A 20,162-nucleotide genomic window follows, 5' to 3' on the forward strand; every position below is an offset into this window, starting at 1 on the left:
ATCTTTTTTTATGCCCAAACATACACACTACACACTGACTAAAATTCAAAAAGTGAAAAAACATAATAGGACCCCTTTAATGATCATAATCCATGACATCAAAAATGTTATCCTGTAGGCCTGCCATTGATTTGAGTCATTCAAATGCAATGCATCATTCGCAATGCAACATGGGATGAGGTTCACACTGTGACCCCCCCCCCATTACCCCCACCCCAAATCAAAGTTTTCATCTTTTAAAACTTTTTTTGAAATGCATAGGAAGAATAATGGAAAAAGAACACTTCCAAGGACCAAGGTTGCTAAAACATATGGGTGATCACTGTTCCGCTCTGTATTTTGCCTTGTTTTGATTGACAAAATGAAACCCTTTATGTGTAAAAGAGCATTAAAAATAAAAGCTACAATATAGACATTAGTCTATATGGAAATACTTATGCCTATGTATGACCAGGGTATTCGAGGAAATGGCAAGCCTTGCATTTGTTTTCTTATGTGTAATTATTGTACTTTCTTACTTATTCACATCATTAGTCAAAAAATGATTAAAGGGTATTCCGAGAGTAAAGGGGAGGTGGCCAGAGACCACATTTCTTTTACATGGGTTATAAATCAGGAAACCAATAAATTGTATGTTAAACGACTTCTTGCCCTCAGCATATATCATGGGAACGAGCCAAATGAAGCCCTATATACCCAGAGGACAAAGGAATGCTTCTTTTTATAACCATGATTTGTGAATGGTTCATGTGCTGTCAGCTTCAGAGACTAGTTTACTAACTGAGTTAGTGGCTGGGGAACAGCGCCCTCTAGGATCCTCACTCAATAGATTTCACCTGTCATATGAGGCACTTTTAAAAAAGGGGGGATTTCTGGATTGATAAATTCAGTTGTGTATCGCTGCTTATGCCTTAAATTAATAAATGATGTGGTTATTTTCATAAGTTAGCCTATCAGTAAGTTTGCCTTTAACACCATTGCTACACTTCAACCCTCTTTAATTGAGAAAGCATTAGAATTCAGTCTCATATGCGGGAAAAAGAGAACTGATTTTGTTTATTTGTATATGATTCATATTGATCAAGCTAAATAGAAATGCGAATAATAAAGGTCCATTTCTTGAAAGTAAATGGGTCAAAACAAAAGAAGCACGTATTTCTTTGTATTTTATAAACAATAGGTTTCAACAGTTGTCAATCGATGTTCAAACGTGTTGGTAATTAATGTTCGATTATAGTTTAGATTATAGCCGAAATTCCTTTAAAGATTCGACTGCCACGAAAGTCATCATATAATTCGAATACTGCCTGTAAATGCCTGTATAGCCTATTCACATCGCAGATTACTTTCTGCTGTTATAGGCATTTATAGCTCCACTCAGCTGCTGACACGTTTCACCGTCAGATGTCGCTGTTGTATTGTAAATTCAGAATATTCTCGGGGTCATTCACCAGCATGCTTGTTCTTGGTTATTTAGTAACGGCTTGGAGTTTTCCTTCTGTTACTACTATATTTTCGCTTTTTGGCATTCAGTAGTCAATCAGTACCAGAGAACCCTGATTAGAGATTTTGTAATGTGCTTTGAACACAGCCTGGTTATTAGTTTAAAATGAGTCTTTCTGAGGAGACCTGGATGCAGATCCGAGAGTTTATGGCAGCTTTATGGTAGTGAGGTGCTCCTGTTGTGCATAGCATGCTTCACTGGAACTGCCTGACAGACCAAAGAAAACAGTCAGTGTAATCGTTTCCCCTCTCTAGCTCTCTCTCTCTCTCTCTCTCTCTCTCTCTCTCTCTCTCTCTCTCTCTCTCTCTCTCTCTCTCTCTCTCTCTCTCTCTCTCTCTCTCTCTCTCTCTCTCTCTCTCTCTCTCTCTCTCTCTCTCTCTCTCTCTCTCTCTCTCTCTCACACACACACACGTGCACACACACACACTCAGACGATTACCCATATAGATAAAAAGTATGCCTATGATGTTCCTTTTTAACTCTATAAAGCCTACTGTATCATATACAAATTTCTAAGGCCTCTAAATGATGAACATGAGCAAAACTTTGCTGTATAACCTGTTGTACACAAGCTACTACATGCCTTCTGCCCTCAGATTGATCGTTCATATTTTTAACAAGTAAAAGACCCTTTAGTATAATTCTAAATACATCCCCCTTCAGGTCGTAGTACAAGTGTCTTTCTGCTGTGAAATCTTTTCAGATTTTTATAAAGTAAATGTAAGAATAACTTTTATATTGTTAGTAATATTTGGAGATGAACACTTATTGGACTAAGAAAAATCGTCTCAGGTTACTTATGTAACCATGGTTCCCTGAGTAGGGAACGAGACTCTAGGGGTCCTCTAGGGATCGCTATGGGGAACGCCTCGTCGTGACCCGTGTTGATCGTGTGTGTCATCAGATGTTAAACAACGTCAACACGGATGCACACATCCTTAAACGCTTTGCTAGTGCTCGCCATAATGAGATGAATAGAGATCGCTCTTACCACAGAAATGCACGCTTCAAACAAAACAGTCAATGAAGACGAAGAAGAGAATGATGTGTGCTCCTGGCACCTATTTATACTATAGTCGCACCGGTAGTGACGTCATGGCTGTCGCCAGCCAACGAGTTGCTGTTTTTTCAATGTATGCTTCAGACACGGGTCACGACGAGGCGTTCCCCATAGCGACCCCTAGAGGACGCAGTTTGAAGTTCCCATGAAAGGGAACTGATATTTATATGCATTATGTAAATACTCTGCTATACAGTTATACAGATCTTATTGGTTTACATTATATTTATATAATATACTTATATTTTGGCCATATAAATATCAGCAACTGCACCAAAATGCACATTTTTGCTCAGTTTGGGCCTCTGAATAAAACTACGGTGTTTTTCCTCCTGGAGTACGAGCTCCATATTCTCTTATATCACACTATATGAGCCATACAAGCTTAGTGTATTAAATATAATACTCACAAAACACATACAAAGTTGCTGGTGTTTATGTTTTATTATTTAAAAAAAACATTTTGTCTAAATACTGGTTAAACTGTTCCATTAAAATGTGTGTTAGGCCCTACAGGGGTCATTTCTTCCACCTGTGCATGATTATCATTTCTATTTATGCTGTTCTTCATTTTGTAAGAAATCATACCTTGACAAAGGCTACTTGTTTGGCCGAAATGTTGGCAATAATAAATTGTGGTTAAGAGAGTGTGCAGTTATGATTTTTCTTCATTAAGTTTCCTTTAACTTTAACTTGCAAGGTTTGCATTTGTTTTGCTCTATTAAGGGTTAACACTAATTAAAATCACACTGACCTTTTAAACTTTCAAGGTTTTAACATAATTATATTGCATTCTTCATTATTGCAAACTGACACCATCACACCTGACTCTTCATTCACTGACAGTTAAAACGGAATGTGGTAATTGATCAGCATACCAGGAACAAAGTAGACTTACTCACCAAAGATATCACTTAATGATATATGAAGGTTACATTTATCCCACAAAACAAATCCTTTAGAATGATCATATTCCAGGATACATTTTTATAGAACTTTAACATGAATAACTTTGACATGAAACCGAATACCTGCTATCTCACAAGAGACAAATTATCATGACTTAACTTAAACTAAGCAGTTCTATAAATCAAATTTACAGGGATCTCACAGTCCCTAGATAGCTCATTCGCATGTCACCTTCACCTTCTCGGCCATCTCCATAGAATGATGCAGCGAAAGATCCCTTTCCAGAAACAGTCTTTTCTGTTCACAGCTGGAAAGTCTGCAGGTGAGCCAGGTGGAGAGGGTGCAGCTCAAGATGCCCAGGCTGGCCAGGCAGAGGAAGGCCAGGTGCAGAGAATACAGGCTGTTGGCCCATTTCACAATTGCACGCAGGAACTGGATGTTGAGAATTCCCCCAATAAGTCCACAGATACAACAAGCTGAAAACAGGATCATCTGTGAAATGAGGCGGGACAAAACAGGTATGAGATAACAGTAATTATGCAGCATTGACTACTATATAAACAGTTTCTTATTACACATTAGTATCACGAAAGTGATAAAGCAGGGATTACAGACAATGTTTACAAGCCGGTGTCAGTGGCTTACAGTGGCTATTATCTTTGTGAATGTGTGTTTAGATTAGATAAGAAGTATTTATATTGTTGCGCCTTGTGTCACTGTACTCTTACAGTCAGTCCAGTTCTTTTCTTCGCACACAGTATCCCACATAGTCCACAGACAAGAAACTGAAAAACAGAGATGTGTTACTAAATCTAAATCAAATTCTAGTACAGTTTCAAATTACAAATTCTGGATATCATATTTTAGTTGAACATTGGATATTGTGAAGGTAATCACCCTTATTAATCCTTGCTTAAGAATAATTACTGTCAAATGTATTTTGAGTTAAACAGTAGGCCTATTTAAAGTGTGATAAAAAAAATTAAAAAAGCAATGTCATATTGCACATTCTGGATATCATATTTTAGTTTCACATTGTATATTGTGATGTTAGAAATCACGCTGATTAACTCTATGCTTAAAGGGGACATCGGATGCAAAATTCACTTTTACATAGTTTTTGAGTATAAATGTGTCTTAGCAGTGTGTGGACACAACTACCCTACAATGATAAAAATCCATTCACTCCTTTTTTTTTTAATCCCCAAAAAACCTGAACAGTCTTGATTTTCTGAGCAGTATGCCGTCATACTGCTCAGGCCCCGCCTACAACCGCTGACAGACTGTCCCGTATTAGCATATTTCCGCCCTCAGCCAGTTGTATGCTGTCTGCCATTGATAAAAATCCATTCACTCCTTTTTTTTTTAATCCCCAAAAAACCTGAACAGTCTTGATTTTCTGAGCAGTATGCCGTCATACTGCTCAGGCCCCGCCTACAACCGCTGACAGACTGTCCCGTATTAGCATATTTCCGCCCTCAGCCAGTTGTACGCTGTCTGCCATTTTCTCTGTGCTCGAGCAGCTGTAGCGACAACATTCCCCTTGTCCAAATACCCGCACTTGTGGTCTTTGCACTTGACCACTTGACTACTTATATGACGTATTTCCTGTATTTGGTCCAAGTGTTCAAGTGAGCATGAAGACCACAAGTGTGTGTAAAACTTTTCATTACCTGATGGGATACACTTATAGTGTTGTAAAAATGCAAGTGTTTACAGAGCTTTATTTTTATTTTCAATACTTTGCATTTAAAAATCAACTTCTAAATGTCTGTTCAGTAGTCCCTATAACAAATGACAATTTAATTTTGTGGTGCTTATAATTAAGTGATAAAAAGCAGTTGCAAATGTTGTACAAAATAATTATCGCCACTACTCATTTGCACCAATAAAACGTGCAACTATTTGTTTTACTACCAAAATATACATAATATCTAAATATTATTAATATTTAACATACATTGGAAAGGTTTCCGTGACCTCTCGCCAGATCTCGCCAAAAAGTCTCACGATTTATTTCCACAACATGATGCACACTAAGAGATAGTGTGGATTTAGTTTGCGTTAAGGGCACTCCGCTTTGGCATTTTTTAAGACCTGTGACAGTCTTGCGCACTTCCTTCCTGACGCTCGCACGTGCTCTCAAGTGGCCAAGACCACAAGTGTGGGTATTTGGACAAGGGGAATGTCTCGTAAGCAGTGCAGGTCTTTTGTAGTTGGATGTAAAAGTGTACATAACAGTCTTAATTTCTCCCGACATGAGAGCCTCTGAGGACGCAGTGGATAAGTTTTGTTTTTGATGGTAACGCGCCACCAAATACACAAAAAACGGAAGAGAGGAGCGGGGTGAGCAGTAATTTAAAGAGGCATGCACCGCAACGGGTCGCCCTGAACAGAGCTGTTTTGACAAGGTAAAAAGGTATTGATTTACACGACCATTGAGGATTTTTATGACGGCGTTTTAGTGCCACGTTAAAAAAAAAAAAAAATCTAACATTACGACATTTAAAGTCGTAATATTTTGAGAAAAGAAGTAAAAATTACGAGAATAAAGATGAAATATTTTGAGAATATAATGCAGGACAGACCATCGTCTTGCCGCTGCTGCACCGACGGAGGCCCAGCCGCGGCAAGCCACTAGTGGCGTGCCACCCAAAAAACTCTGGCAGACCGACAGCATTTTTAGATTGGTTGGCTTGCCGATGGTGTGCTGACAGTGGTCCGACCGTGTAAAGCCGCTGAATTTGTGCCACCCAAAAAATGCTGGAAAAAAATGCTCATTGTTTGCTGGGGAGTATACTATCAAAATATTATAACTTTATTCTCGTATTGCTACAACTTTATTCTCGTAATTTCGACTTTATTCTCAAAATATTTAGACTTTATTCTCGTATTGCTACAACTTTATTCTCGTAATTTCGACTTTATTCTCAAAATATTTAGACTTTATTCTCGTATTGCTACAACTTTATTCTCGTAATTTCGACTTTATTCTCAAAATATTTCTACTTTATTCTCGCAATTTCGACTTTATTCTCTAAATATTTCTACTTTATTCTCGTAATTTTGACTTTATTCTCAAAATATTTCGACTTTATTCTCGTATTGCTACAACTTTTTTTTTTTTTTAACGTGGCACTAAACACCAGCGACTTTATTCTCGTATTGCTACAACTTTATTCTCGTAATTTCAGCTTTATTCTCAAAATATTTCTACTTTATTCTCGCAATTTTGACTTTATTCTCAAAATATTTCGACTTTATACTCATATTGCTACGAGTATGAATTTATTCTCGTTTTTTTTTTTTTCTCAAAATATCACGAGTTTAATCTCGTAATCTTAGATTTTTTTATTTTTTAATGTGGCACTAAAACGCCGTCGTAGAATTTGAACCAAAGTATATTGCAGACATTTTATGAAGACCCTAAAGAATCATACCAACTTGTGGAAAATGGGCATCCCATGTCCACTTTAAAAATAAGAATAATTACTGTATTTAAACTATTAGTTAAAAAAAAAGAAGTATTTAAATGTAATTCTTCAAAATCCTACAAATATAATATAATACCTTATTTAAGACATACGTCATGTAAATTATTGTTATTGAATAACTGATTAACAATAATTGAACAAATAAATTAAACAAAATATCTGACAGAAAAATATAATATAATATCCATCCCTCCATTCTCCAAACCGCTTATCCTCTATTGCGGATAATATAATATAATATAATATAATATAATATAATATAATATAATATAAAAGTGACATGCATTACTTAAATCTTGTCAGGTTTAAGAGAAAAAAACTGGCAGAATTTACTTTGATAAGTAGAGTAAAAATCAGCATATCAGCGGATTTATTAATAAGGTAAGAATTCACCATTTTATCTGCATTATATATGTATTAGATTTTTTATTTTTGCTGATAAATATATTAATATAGTATATAAATCTCATGCAGAAGATACATTAAGATCTCTTACTTACACACACGCCGCTCCATATCGGTGTGGAGAAGGAGGTTTGGCTTTTCTGTAGCCAGTGGGCTTGTATGATCCCCAGCACACCCAGAGAGATGCAGGACACCCCGAGTCCCATATGAAAGACAGAGAGGACCAGCAAACTCCAAACAAGCACTCGCCTGGTGCACATGCTCCTCCAGGCATCATTCCTCGCACTGTGAGAAAGAGTCAAAGGGAGAAAATCCCTCTCTCACCACGCCAGTGACTATGGCAGATATTACAGATCTTCTGTCACACATTCCAGCTTTATGAAGTGTTTAATTTAAAGTTTACACTCTGATTTCAGTTTTGCAAGTATTATAACAAATATAACCAAAAATAAAATAAGCAAATGCAAAATTAAACCTCTGTGCATCTCCTGTCCTTCATTGCATATAAATGCATGTTTCTCTGATTTCAGTACTCTTATAAGCAGTTGGACAGTTTGTGATATGGCCATACAGGTCACATGACTTTTAACACACAAACCATAAACACACACAGCCTTCTAATGGTCTACTTCCCTGAATGCTTATAGCTGAGTAAGGCATAGTTCACTCAAAAATGAAAATTCTGTTATCAGTTATCTGACTTTCTTTTGTCCATATAAAACAAGGTATTTTGAAGAATGTTTCAACTGTTTTTGCCTATACAATGTAAATGGGTGAACTGTCCTTTTAAAGGGATATTCCACCCAAAAACTAAAATAATTTACTCATCCTCATGTCATTTCTGTTACATTATGGGTCTAAAGAGGGATGAAGGTACACAGAGAAGGTTATAAATAGAGACTTGGTTTTTTAAACAGTGTGAATACAGGTAATCCACAGAAGAATATCAATGAAACAGTTGCACTTAAACACATTCATCACCAGACGTAGAATGAAGGAACTGAAGAGCTTATATAACAAACAGAGTACAAAACAGCTTTGATCGAATTAATGAATAACCATGTTAACTAGATAACAAAGGCAGGTAAAACAGGAACCGACCACAATGAAAATGACACCAATTTCTAACCTGTATTTCTTTCTTCTGTGAAACACAAAAGAAGATATTTAGAAGAATGTTGGTAATCAAACAGTTTTGGGTTCCATTGACTTCCATATAGATTTTTTTTTTCTTTTTGGGTCCCGAACCCATTTGGTAACCAATATTCTTCAAAATATTTTGTTCCACACAAGAAAGTAAGTCATACATGATTTTTTTTTTTTTTATCTTTCATCATTACATAAACTCCAGATACATGGCCCACTAACCACACTGATGTGCTCAGATCCCCTTCAGTGAGTGTGACACTGCTCGGCAACCCTCTGCATGTGATCCGGTGAAAGGGTCCTGCGACAAAGGCAGTCACATCCCATTAATCTCAGTTTGATGTGCCTCAGTGCTTGTCAAAACAGGGGCTCTGATACTGCCGAGTATGACGGCTCTGTGCTGATTTACCTTCAGGCACTTCTCACACGCTCTCTGAGATCTGCAGCACAGGATGAGATCTCTCCGCCTGAAACCTTCATTAAAAATGTGTTGAACTGTCCCACTGTATTTTTAAGGCCAAACAAGCAAGCTAAAAATGTAGCTGGTTAAGTTATTAAAGTAGTTCTATGCTGTAAAACATGGTAACCTACATATGTTACCTGATTTAACCCATAAAAAAATGTTTTGTTTGTATAAATTAATGTATTGAGGTTGAATCAGTAATGACAAAAAATTGACGAATAAAACCAGTTCATGTTACCATTTTCTGTGTAATATAAAACAAATGCTGTCCATGCATACACTCTCATTCAGTATTTTTAATCTAATTTTTAAAGCTTCTCGGGCTGCATTTTTAGCCTTTTACTGCTCGGAAATCATTGCTTTTTAAATAACTGCATTTTTTAAAGGTAATTTTACTTTACAGTGATCTGTTAGCCAAGTTTTAGGAAAGAAACTGCACTACGCTAGAGGTCACTGTGTTGAAGCAGTGCAATGTGAAGCCTGCTGTTTTCCCTGTTTGTGCCTCTGAAGTGTGAAGCCAGTATGTTTTCCAGTCATTACCCTTGTTTTTCTCGTTAACGTGTGGTCACAGGTTCTAAACTGGGTGGACATGCAGCACATCTTGCCCACACAATACTCAGCATGGAGAGTAAACTGTATATTCATTATGGAAATGCCAATGGAGTTTTACAATTTTAATCATTTGCATGAATTTTACATGAATTTTAGGCTTCCTCATACATCAAGGTTTTTCGAGACAGTAATTGAGGGAGTGAATTAAAATGAAATCTACAATAAAATCTTGGTTTTTAGTAGTTTTGGCTAGGAGTGTTTCTAGTCTTTTATTAGTACTGGGGCACAGAAAAAGTGTTCCTATATTTTGATACTTTTTCAAAAGTTTTGTTTTCTACAATGGACTGTAGGTAAATTTGACCTTATCCAGCGCTGTTTTTGTTTTCTCTCTTATAAAATATCCCACTGTTTAGGTTTGCGAAAACACTGCAAAAGATTCGGTGTAAGTGAACTGTCTGTCAGAATGAATCAAACTGAATCACACAACATTTTCAGTCCCTTTTTCAAACTCATTTGACTGATTAGATCAAAAGTGTGATTTATTTGCAGCTCTACCTTTGCTAGTTTGCTAGTTGCTAGTTCTAAACAGCTGACAGAAAGCATAAAATAGTAAAAAATAGTATCAGAGAAAATTATTTTCAGGTCAGTGAACAAGAATCTTCATTGACACCATGATTTGTCAGTAATATTTTACTGGGGTACAGTGGTATTTCACTGGGCCTCGTGTACTGTACAATTAAAAAAAAAGTCTAGAGAAGCTCCTGCTTAATTTAATGGTTGTTTTGTCTTATTTTAAAGTCATCTTGAGGCCCCCTGGTTGAGAACCACTGATTTACTGTATTGTGATCTGACTTTTTCCTCTTATTAAACCCCCCTACAGAATGATACAGATAAATGTTACCCTGGACCACAAAACCAGTCTTAAGTCGCTGGGGTATATTTGTAGCAATAGCCAAAAATACATTGTATGGGTCAAAATTATTGATTTGTATTTTATGCCAAGAATCATTAGTATATTAAGTAAAGATCATGTTCCATGAAGATATTTAGTAAATTTCCTACAGTAAATATATTAAAACTTAATTTTTAATTAGTATTATGCATTGCTAAGAACTTAATTTGGATAACTTAAAAGGCGATTTTCTCAATATTTTGATTTTTTTTGGACCCTCAGATTTCAGATTTTCAAATAGTTGTATCTCGGCCAAATATTGTCCTAACAAACCATACATCAATGGAAAGCTTATTTATTCAGCTTTCAGATGAGGTATAAATCTCAATTTCGAAAAATTGACCGTTATGACTGGTTTTGTGGTCCAGGGTCACAAATATGGACATGTCTGTTTTTGACAGAAAAGTAGGTTAGACTTTTTTAGCATGTGATCAACAATAACAATTAGCCTCACTAAAAAAACTGCAGAGTTGTTGTTATGAGTACTGTACATTGCATAATAGGGTTGTTTTGGGGTGCCAAGTAAGTCTTCAGCCAGAATGTTATGGTCTTTTCTTTTTATTCTCAGGGAGAACTGGACACTCTCATTGGAGCTTACTGAACCCATAATCACAAATACTTAATCTTAAAGGCATTCACACATTGAACGCATTTGTGCTTACAAAATCATATTCATCTTAGCAATTCATCTAAATAATGAACACCTAACTAGCCCAAACTCCACAACAGACTTTTATTCCACCCACTGTAGTTAATGGCCTTAATTCTTAAAGCTGAATTGGCTTTGCTCTATTGCTCAATGGATGCCAAAGGTGAGCTGCTTGCAGAATGGAACAAACCAGTCCTTGAGAATACCTTAGCTGCTTTGTGAAGTAAAATGTACCATTTCTTCACATACCAGACACTATGATGTAACACCATGCAGTAGGAAAACAATGGCTTCTCACCAAAAATTCAAAGAGCAGTTAAAGATGTTTAGCAAGGCACAGGAACTTTCTAGTATGTTATTGGCTATTTTTCATTTCTTTTGCTCTGAAAAACACTCTATTATCCCCAGGTTTATCAAGAATAATCGGGCCTCAGGCTCTTTTAGTAGATCTGCTGAAGTTAATATGTGTACAACTAAACCTTAAAAGAAACAGGGTAAATTCAGAACATAACTGAGGTTTTTGGCACAATGTTGGTGTCCTAATATAATATATTATTACCAGTCACTTACAAATAGGCGCAGCACATGAGATAAAGCAACACCCACTGATTGTGTATCTTGGAATGCATTCAGATTTAAACATCAAGTCGTGCCCAGGCAAGCTTCTTGATCACATTAAGATTTTATAAACTTTTCTAAACAGATCTATCCAGTTGCCATAGTGTACAAAGCATTCCAAGCAAACAGTCAAGGCCATGTAATAAGAAATGGAATAAGCCTACACTCTAAAAAATGCTGGGTTACATATAACCCAGCGCTGGGTTAAAAAGGGACAAACCCAGCTATTGGGTTGTTTTGACCCAGCGGTTGGGTTGTTTTGAACCCAGCATTTTTTAGAGTGTACTATTGTATATCTAGACAAAATGATCCAAAAGCAGACTGAATCATTTGGAATGAATCTTACTTATATATAAAACTAGTCCTGGACTAAAGAGAAGTCATAAAACTAGGTGTGATAAATCAAAAGGTGTAATAAATTACAGTTACATGACAAGAACATCACACTCTAAAAAATGCTGGGTTAAAAAGGGACAAACCCAGCTATTGGGTTGTTTTGACCCAGCTGTTGGGTTGTTTTGAACCCAACCGCTGGGTCAAAACAACCCAATAGCTGGGTTTGTCCCTTTTTAACCCAGCGCTGGGTTATATTTAACCCAGCATTTTTTAGAGTGCATGTTTGTTTATTATTGAGCATTCAAAATGTATGTAAATATGAAAGAAGAACTACAATAACACTGAGAATTTGATGGTGAAACATTAAATGGATAGTACATCCATAAATAATTAATTCTGTCATCATTTACTCACCCTCATGTCATTCCAAACCAGAATGCATTTCTTTCTTTTGAGAACTGGTAATCAAATAGTTTTGGGTGATTTCCACAGTATTTTTTTTTTGTCCATACTATGGAAAATGGGTTCCAAGACTGTTTGGTTACCAACATTCTTCAAAATAAGCTATTTTGTGGTCCATAGAAGAAACAAAGTCATACAGATTTGGAACGACATGAGGGAGAGTATACAATGACAACATTTTATTTTTTGGGTGGACTATCTCTTTAATACACAGAACTTTTCTCAAGAAACGTCTGCCTTTTATTTGGGTCAGTGCTAAACATTCATATGGTCTTCAGTTTGCAAACTTAGACAACCAATCAGAGAGCTCTAGTCCCTCATCGCATGCTGAGATTGGGACTGGGTCAGTGTTACCTAAAATAACTCTGTGGGACAGAAGCAGGGGCGTGTCTACGTGGTGGCCAGGGGTTGCACCGGCCCCCCCTGAAATTTGGATGGCCACCCCAGGTGCCCCCCCCCCTACCAGATATCTCGCCATAGGCTTGTTTTTAGTAAATTTCTAATTTTAGGCGGTTTCTATAGTGTGATCTTAATGACAATGTCGAGAGCGCATAATTTTACGCGATCCATGTGCGCGAGGACGAATCTCTCCTCTCCCAAGCGGATTTCCTTCACTCACACAAAACTGGACGTGTGCTTTTAACATACATCGTTCCGCAAACATACATCGTCCCTATATCCCCTATCCCCTTATATGCCTTTCAGTGATATTGCATTTACCATTGCTGTATGCACAAATGATGCACATCACCTCAGCTTATTTCTTCTTGCACACGATAAACTTCTAACTTTATGCCAGTAATCATAAAGTTTATTTTCAGTGATGCAGGCACATTTTAGGTCATATATACACTATAAGTTTCAGTTAAGTTTCTTATGCTCACCCAGGCTTGATTTATTTGATCATAAATACAGTAAAAACTGTAATATTGTGAAATACTATTCAAATTTAAAATAACTGATTTCAAATGGAATATATTTTAAAAATGTAATTTATTTGTGTGAATTTAAAGCTGAATTTTCAGCAGCCATTAGTCCAGTCTTCAGTTTCACATGATCCTTCAGAAATCATTCTAATATGCTGATTTGGTGCTCAAGAAACATTTCGCTCTAGACACGCCCCTGGACAGAAGACCACTCAATTAAGTCCAGAGATGTGGACATCAACCGCATTAATATCATAGAGATGTGAGATGGTTTGTAATCGTCCATTAATAACCAAAGAGTATGTAGAGGGATAGTTCATCCAAAAAAATCATCCAAAATTGCAATGTCATCATGCAAACTTGACTCTAGACTAAGTGGTAAATGATGACAATGTGCATTTTTGGGTGAATTATCCCTTTAAGGCGAAAATAATCTATTTCTCAAAAATGTTCACTTATTAGTACTACATAATCATGACTTGGTAAATGACCAAATTCAGCTTAGCCAAGCTGAACTATTAGAGGGTGACACTGAACACTAAAACTCTTAGCAGGATAAGGCCTAGGTAAACACACAAGTTAAATAAGCAACAGATACCACAGGAAAGGGTGAAGGATATTTTACTGATAGCATGTTTAGGTTGGGAATTTGAAGAAACTGTTTGTGTGTGACTGAGAGCGCTTGAGATCTCTATGCAACGGACAGTACTTCACATAGTTTAGCATGGCTGAAGGCTAATGAGCTTTATCAGTATCCTGTTTTGTAAATGAGGCTGTGACATTGAGGTCACTAGAGAACCCACTGGTATCCACATAATGGCATCATTTTTAAAGCAATGAAAGGAAGTGACAGATTTAAGCTTGAGTTGCACATCAATGCACGACTCAATGCAGACATGTGTATGATATGCTGCCTGTTGTGCGTTTCCCATTCAATCAAATGATAAGATCTTTTAAACAACATTTACTCAAGTAATTCCAAGATTAAAATACTTTAAAACATATTTTTACTATTATCTTTGCCCTTCAGTATAGAGCTCCTTCGTGACATAAATGGTTACAGTTTAATTATTATAACAAATCTCAAAAGTGTTTTAGCATTAAAAATACAGCAATAAAAAATTGATTTTTAAAGACTGTTCTAACACAGGAAAGGTTTGCAATTATACAAGGACCCTCACTCTTAAACACTGTAGTTAGTACATTTAAAATGACAACTAGAAAAACACAAAATATAAAAATAGATCAATACAATTTTCCAGTATAACAAAGATGTGACATTAGATGTTAAACCTAGTATAATGGTACATCCTTGGATACTGAAATCAATATACTGTACACTGACACTGACAAATAATAAGTCACATTCCCAGAGGGCCAAAATGTATGTAACACATACCACATACAACTTCAAATATTAAAATGTACTGATAAAGACACTTACAATTCAAGCAAAACTGTTTAACTAAAACAAAGAAAGGAGGTGACCTTGAGGCAGTTCATCTAGAATGAAAATGTTTCAGATTCCATCTCTATCACAATTAACGAACAAATCTCCCATTTCTCTTTCCACCAACAACCCTTAAAAACATTAACATTGCATAAGGGACTTTGTAACAACTCAGAGTCTTTTAAGAATCAGACAACAGCTTTCACATTTTCATTGTCACAGCGAATACACACATAATATACAGACAGGTATGCAATAACATATATTCAGTACTTTTCCAAAAAACAGATGCCATCGAGGGTAGATGCCACCTAAAGTCGATATTTATCACGTCAAAAAAATATGGCACAGCTATCAGTATGAACTCAGCAGTATCACCTAAATATGAAGTGCAGGTGCTCCAAGAGTCGTCTCCAAATCTCTGAGGAAGGCGGAAGCCCTTAGAACCTCCATGCAGTTGACAGTGATGAGAGCTCCAGTAATCTGTCTCCACTGCTTGGTCACTGGGCTCTTCATCTTATCCAAGGCCAGGTGAAGGTCCTGGATCATATCCCTGTAGCCATCCCCGTACCGTTTACTCCAGGCATACAGGAAGTCATATGCAGGCTTCCACATTGACTATTGAAAGAAGTAAAATAATAAATCAAAAGTATATTTAAATGTTGACATCACAAATGTCGTGACTAGGATTGGGTTAGACCTTATTCTGTAGATCATGTCAATGATAACTGAATAATATAATATTGTAATAAAATGAGCAAGGTATTTAATGATTGATAAAAAAAAAAAAAGTTACTCAAATGTTTTGGATTTTATCTCACCTGGGCACTAACTTCTCCATTTTTCCCTTTGTGTGGGGCCTCATAAGTAGCAATCTGGGCATTGGAGAGCTTCCCGACTCTCTCAGCAAGTTCCCGCCATCGCACTCCCAGCTCAACTGCTGTGGATAGAATCACTATATCCTGGATGAGATGGGCTACTACACCTTGAACATCAATCTTTAACAGCCCCTGTGGGGAATATAAATCATTAATAAAACTAGTTTTCCTCTGAATTTTGTTGTACACATACATTTATGTCAGAATAAAAGATGCATACTATGATAAGCTCATGCTGGAACTTCTTCTTGATCTTCTCTGCATGACAGTCTTCCTTGAGCTTTTCTAGAACACAAGCCACCTTCTCTGCCTCCGTTTCAGCATGTCTCCTGGAGATGGCGTTAACTGAGACCTCTGAGTAACCGAGAGCCTCAGCGAAGGTTCTCCAGGACTTGACGTGCTCTGTGACCAGGGTCTGAATAGCAGAGTACATGTAGGTAAGTTTTTTAAAAGGAATTGTCATATTGTCCAAGAGGACTGGTGTGGTGAGCTTAATTCCAGTGAAGTCAATGACTTGATCCTTGGTTATGACCTTCAAGTTCTTACAGTGCACCAAGCCAACTCTTCCTCGAAGAAAGCCAATGTACCATTCCTTAACCTCCATCTGACCTAGAGATCTAACAGTTTCCTTAGAAAGCAAAGCAATCGTATCACCTTTAAAGTATTCCAGAAGATATTCCACTCTCGGTTGTCTAAGGATCGATTTCATTGCTACCCCATACCAATGCAAATCTACAGGTCTGTCCTGAAACTTCTGGGTAAGGATTTCTGAGATTGATTCCTCAGGAATGGGCGTGGAACGAGTCACTTCCCTCTGTCGATCTGCTCGCCTGTGGTTGTGTTTTTCTGACCTCAGAGGGGCAGCTTCAGGGGAGGTAACACAGAAATCTCCCAAAGTGAGACTTTTCGGATCCTTCACTTCAATGCTGAGTTTGAAGGGACACATTTCACCTCCACTCACCTTGACCAGATCTAACGGTAAATGGAGCACTTTTCCTGCTTTAAGCCGATCCTGCTTAACCTCTTTATTCAGATCCACTGGTTTCACTTCGAAGTTTGAATCCAACACTCTAGAAGCAATGTGAATATCTTTTAGGCCATGTGGGTTGAACTGATGCTTTCCCCAAAGCTCCAAGACAACAGGGGGCAGGTTCCTGTCACCTCTTTGGACATCAGAGAAAGGGAGCCTGGGTGGAATATTATCATGGCTCGGTATGACCAGCACCACTTTGAGCGATGGGTGTATGTGCTTGGGACCGTAGATGGCCACCGTAATATGTCGATCCAAGTAATCCCATACTGACATAGCAGTTTGCTCCAAAACAATGGCCTCGGCAGCAGTTATGATGTACATGCGTGGTTTTAAATCAAAAAGCTTCATCTGTAACACGTCATTGTATATGTAACAGTCTTTTATCTTCTGATAAGGTCCCTCTTTCCTTTGAGAGACTAGACCTACAAATGAGGTCAAGACGTGGCTTGTGGGGTCACTTTTTACTTTGGCAGCCATTCTCATTTCTAGCGAAATGCTCCCCGAAACATTATGGTTACTGAGGCTGACCTCTAAAAGAGGGCTCAGAGTTGTGGTGTAGTTGTTGTTAATTCCAGTGGGAGGATCAAGGAGTACTCTGAGGCCGATTTCTTGGATCTCACCTGGGGGGACATGTCCCTGAGGAATATGGGCAGTGATACTGGAGTCTGGTAACTGCACAGAGCCTCCGTTGTGGTCAATCTTGCAGAGGATTTGAATGTCTGTGGCCTGAGTCTGGGCCCATCCAGGACTTTGTTTCATTCGGCTCAGGTCCAAACAAGACCTGGTTAGCTGCCTATGACTCAACCAAGCCATTTTGTAAGCTTCTCTGTCATTCTTCAACCACTCAAAATCAGGATTCAGGAAGGGTTCTTGAGAGTTGAGTCTCATCGTCCGCTTGTCTTCCTTCTTCTCAAGGTTGTCAAGTATATCTGAGGCACTTCTCCACCTCCCAGATCGGTTTAAATTGTTTTGTCTGGGTGCTAAAAGATGAGCAAAGTTTGTTTCATCTGAGGATGTGCTGAGTGAGTCCTCATTAATATTGTCAAACAGAGATAGGGGATCCTCTTTCAGCATGGACACCCCAGAGTCATAGGTGCTGGCGTGGACGATTTCATTTAAGAATGGATTTGACCTGCCCAGCTGATTCCAGAAGGGGTTGGTAGTTTGTTTTGGATTTTCAATTTCATTTGGTAGGACGGGCCACTCTGAGGTTTTCCCCATCTCATAACCGTAGCCCCCTAAGAAAAGAGAAGTTATCAAATGTCAATGGAGAGCCAAGAAAAAATTCCTAATATATTTGTTAGGACAATTAGATCAGTTTGAATAGTATATTTGTGAAGCAAATATAACATTTTAAAAAATATTTTCACATTATTAACAAATGCATTAAAATAGAATGGATGGATAAAATAATGGACAGAGAGAGAGAGAGCTCATTTTTGCATACTTACCATGAAGGTTGTTGTTGTTGATGGTAACATTCTCATCTATATCTATCAGTGTCCCCTCCGATCTACTTCGAAGCAGATTCCCTGCACGACTGTTTGACGTTACTTTTGCAGCTGCCATTTTGAATATCCAAGATCAAATGACAACAGTTTTGTCTCTAATGTCAAAGCTATTTAAAAAGAATGAACAAATTAACATTAGAAAATATAATTTTACTCTTAAAAATAAGTTTTTAATTGTAGCAGTTCATTAAGGACCTCTCTTATCAAGACCATTTTTGCTATATTATAGTGTTCTTGAGTTGCCTATATGATTATTGGAGATTCATTTATTGATGTTTCATTATATGTTCTTCAGGACAGTTCTCATCCAGTATACTGTATATGCTAGATCCAGTATATAGCCTTTAAATAAAACCATTCTTTGTGTCAAAAACAATCTCCTTGAATTGGTTTTATACTAGTGTAACCGATATCATTTTACAACAGTCTAAGAAATCATCTGACACTCACTTTCTTGAACATAACATATCATTTATGTTTTTCACATATATTCATCTTTAATTTCTTATTAATAATTTGAGTGATGCATTGTTTATTTTAACAGTAAACAATCATTAACAGACGTTTACAAATACATAAGTAAAACTTTATGCATAAACAGTCTCAATGAGTCAATCAGTGAAACTTCTCTTGTTGTTTTGAATCATTTCTCCTGTCATACGTCTCTGAATCACTGTCCAGTATCCTCTCTGTCTGTCAGTCTCCGGCAATGACTCATTAAATGCGTATTATGCAGTGGTAATGCATGAAAACAGGTCTGTCTTGCCTGAATATCAGTGTCTCTTTTACAGAGCTTTGTCTCCTTGGTGAAGGGCTGAGTACTCTATTCAAATCAACAGGCGCTAACACGCCCTGCATCAGCCACGTCACAATACACCTGTTTGTTTTTTAAGGCATGCAAACGTCACCCCATATTAAAAACGTAAACGTTCTATTCTACTGAGAGTTTCTCTATTAAATAAATGCATTTAATCATTTAAGGATTAGCCTATTAAAACGCCATAACGACATAGATGTCACGCTGTGCTCCAACATGCACACACAATCTATTTAAATCAAAACACGTGAAAGATTTGATGTGGTCAAATACTTCTTTTTTATATTCATGCTTAGGTTGGACAAATGGCCTATATAACATAAATAAAATATTTTTAAACGATTTAAACTTAAAACGCTTACCTGGAACATGGTAGTATCCCCACTCAGTCCTTATGCGAACTTTTTAATCGTCGGGGAGTGTCACCAACTGTACACCTTACACTTCTGTGTGCCTCTATCTGCTTGAACAGTGGAGAAGTGCATACTGGGATACGTAGTACCAAACTGTCAAACTGTTGCATTGAACGTCATTCCCAGGTTCTCAATTAGACTCCACCACCCACAAGCCTTCTCTTTATGTGCGCGAAGAGCGTTGCAGCTCCTGAAACTGCATGGACAAAGTGGTTTCGGTATGCAAATTCATGAGAGCAAAAAAAATGCTTCTATATGTTTAAACATTTAAATGGAATAAACTACAGCACTTCAACAAAAGAGGCAGTTTTTTTTGGTTTGAAAAAATAAATGCAACTACATTTTTTAAACGTTGTATTCATTTCTATTTATTTATTATATTGTTTACATTATGAATTTTAAATGTCATTGAAAGTGCAATGTTTGTGCACTCAAACGTTTATAGCCATAATATTATCTAATAAGATCACAGGGCATGCTTTCATTTAAAATTTCCATTTTTATTTCAAGATTCAAGGCAAGATTGACTCCTGGAGTCCTGTATGTAACATCATATTAAACTATATTTTAAGGCTCATTAAAAC

At 37.1% G+C, this 20,162-nt stretch overlaps 2 protein-coding genes across 2 annotated transcripts; both read right to left on the reverse strand.

Moving 5' to 3' along the window:
• Positions 1-3,662: 3,662 nt before the first annotated feature.
• Positions 3,663-7,632, reverse strand: LOC107684562 (transmembrane protein 196-like). Its single transcript, XM_016480850.1, has 3 exons — positions 7,468-7,632; positions 4,202-4,258; positions 3,663-3,965 (listed from the first exon to the last, which is right to left on the reverse strand). The coding sequence occupies exons 1-3, from the start codon at positions 7,630-7,632 to the stop codon at positions 3,690-3,692; spliced, it is 498 nt and encodes a 165-aa protein (XP_016336336.1). The 3' UTR covers positions 3,663-3,689.
• Positions 7,633-14,669: 7,037 nt separating this feature from the next.
• Positions 14,670-19,687, reverse strand: LOC107684550 (metastasis-associated in colon cancer protein 1-like). Its single transcript, XM_016480835.1, has 5 exons — positions 19,528-19,687; positions 18,289-18,455; positions 16,025-18,075; positions 15,748-15,936; positions 14,670-15,544 (listed from the first exon to the last, which is right to left on the reverse strand). Exons 2-5 carry the CDS (start codon positions 18,404-18,406, stop codon positions 15,305-15,307), a joined length of 2,598 nt encoding a protein of 865 aa, XP_016336321.1. The 5' UTR covers positions 18,407-18,455; positions 19,528-19,687; the 3' UTR covers positions 14,670-15,304.
• Positions 19,688-20,162: the final 475 nt, after the last annotated feature.

The sequence above is a fragment of the Sinocyclocheilus anshuiensis genome, unplaced genomic scaffold (genome assembly GCF_001515605.1).
Source record: "Sinocyclocheilus anshuiensis isolate Anshui unplaced genomic scaffold, SAMN03320099.WGS_v1.1 scaffold225, whole genome shotgun sequence".
Lineage (NCBI taxonomy): Eukaryota > Metazoa > Chordata > Actinopteri > Cypriniformes > Cyprinidae > Sinocyclocheilus > Sinocyclocheilus anshuiensis.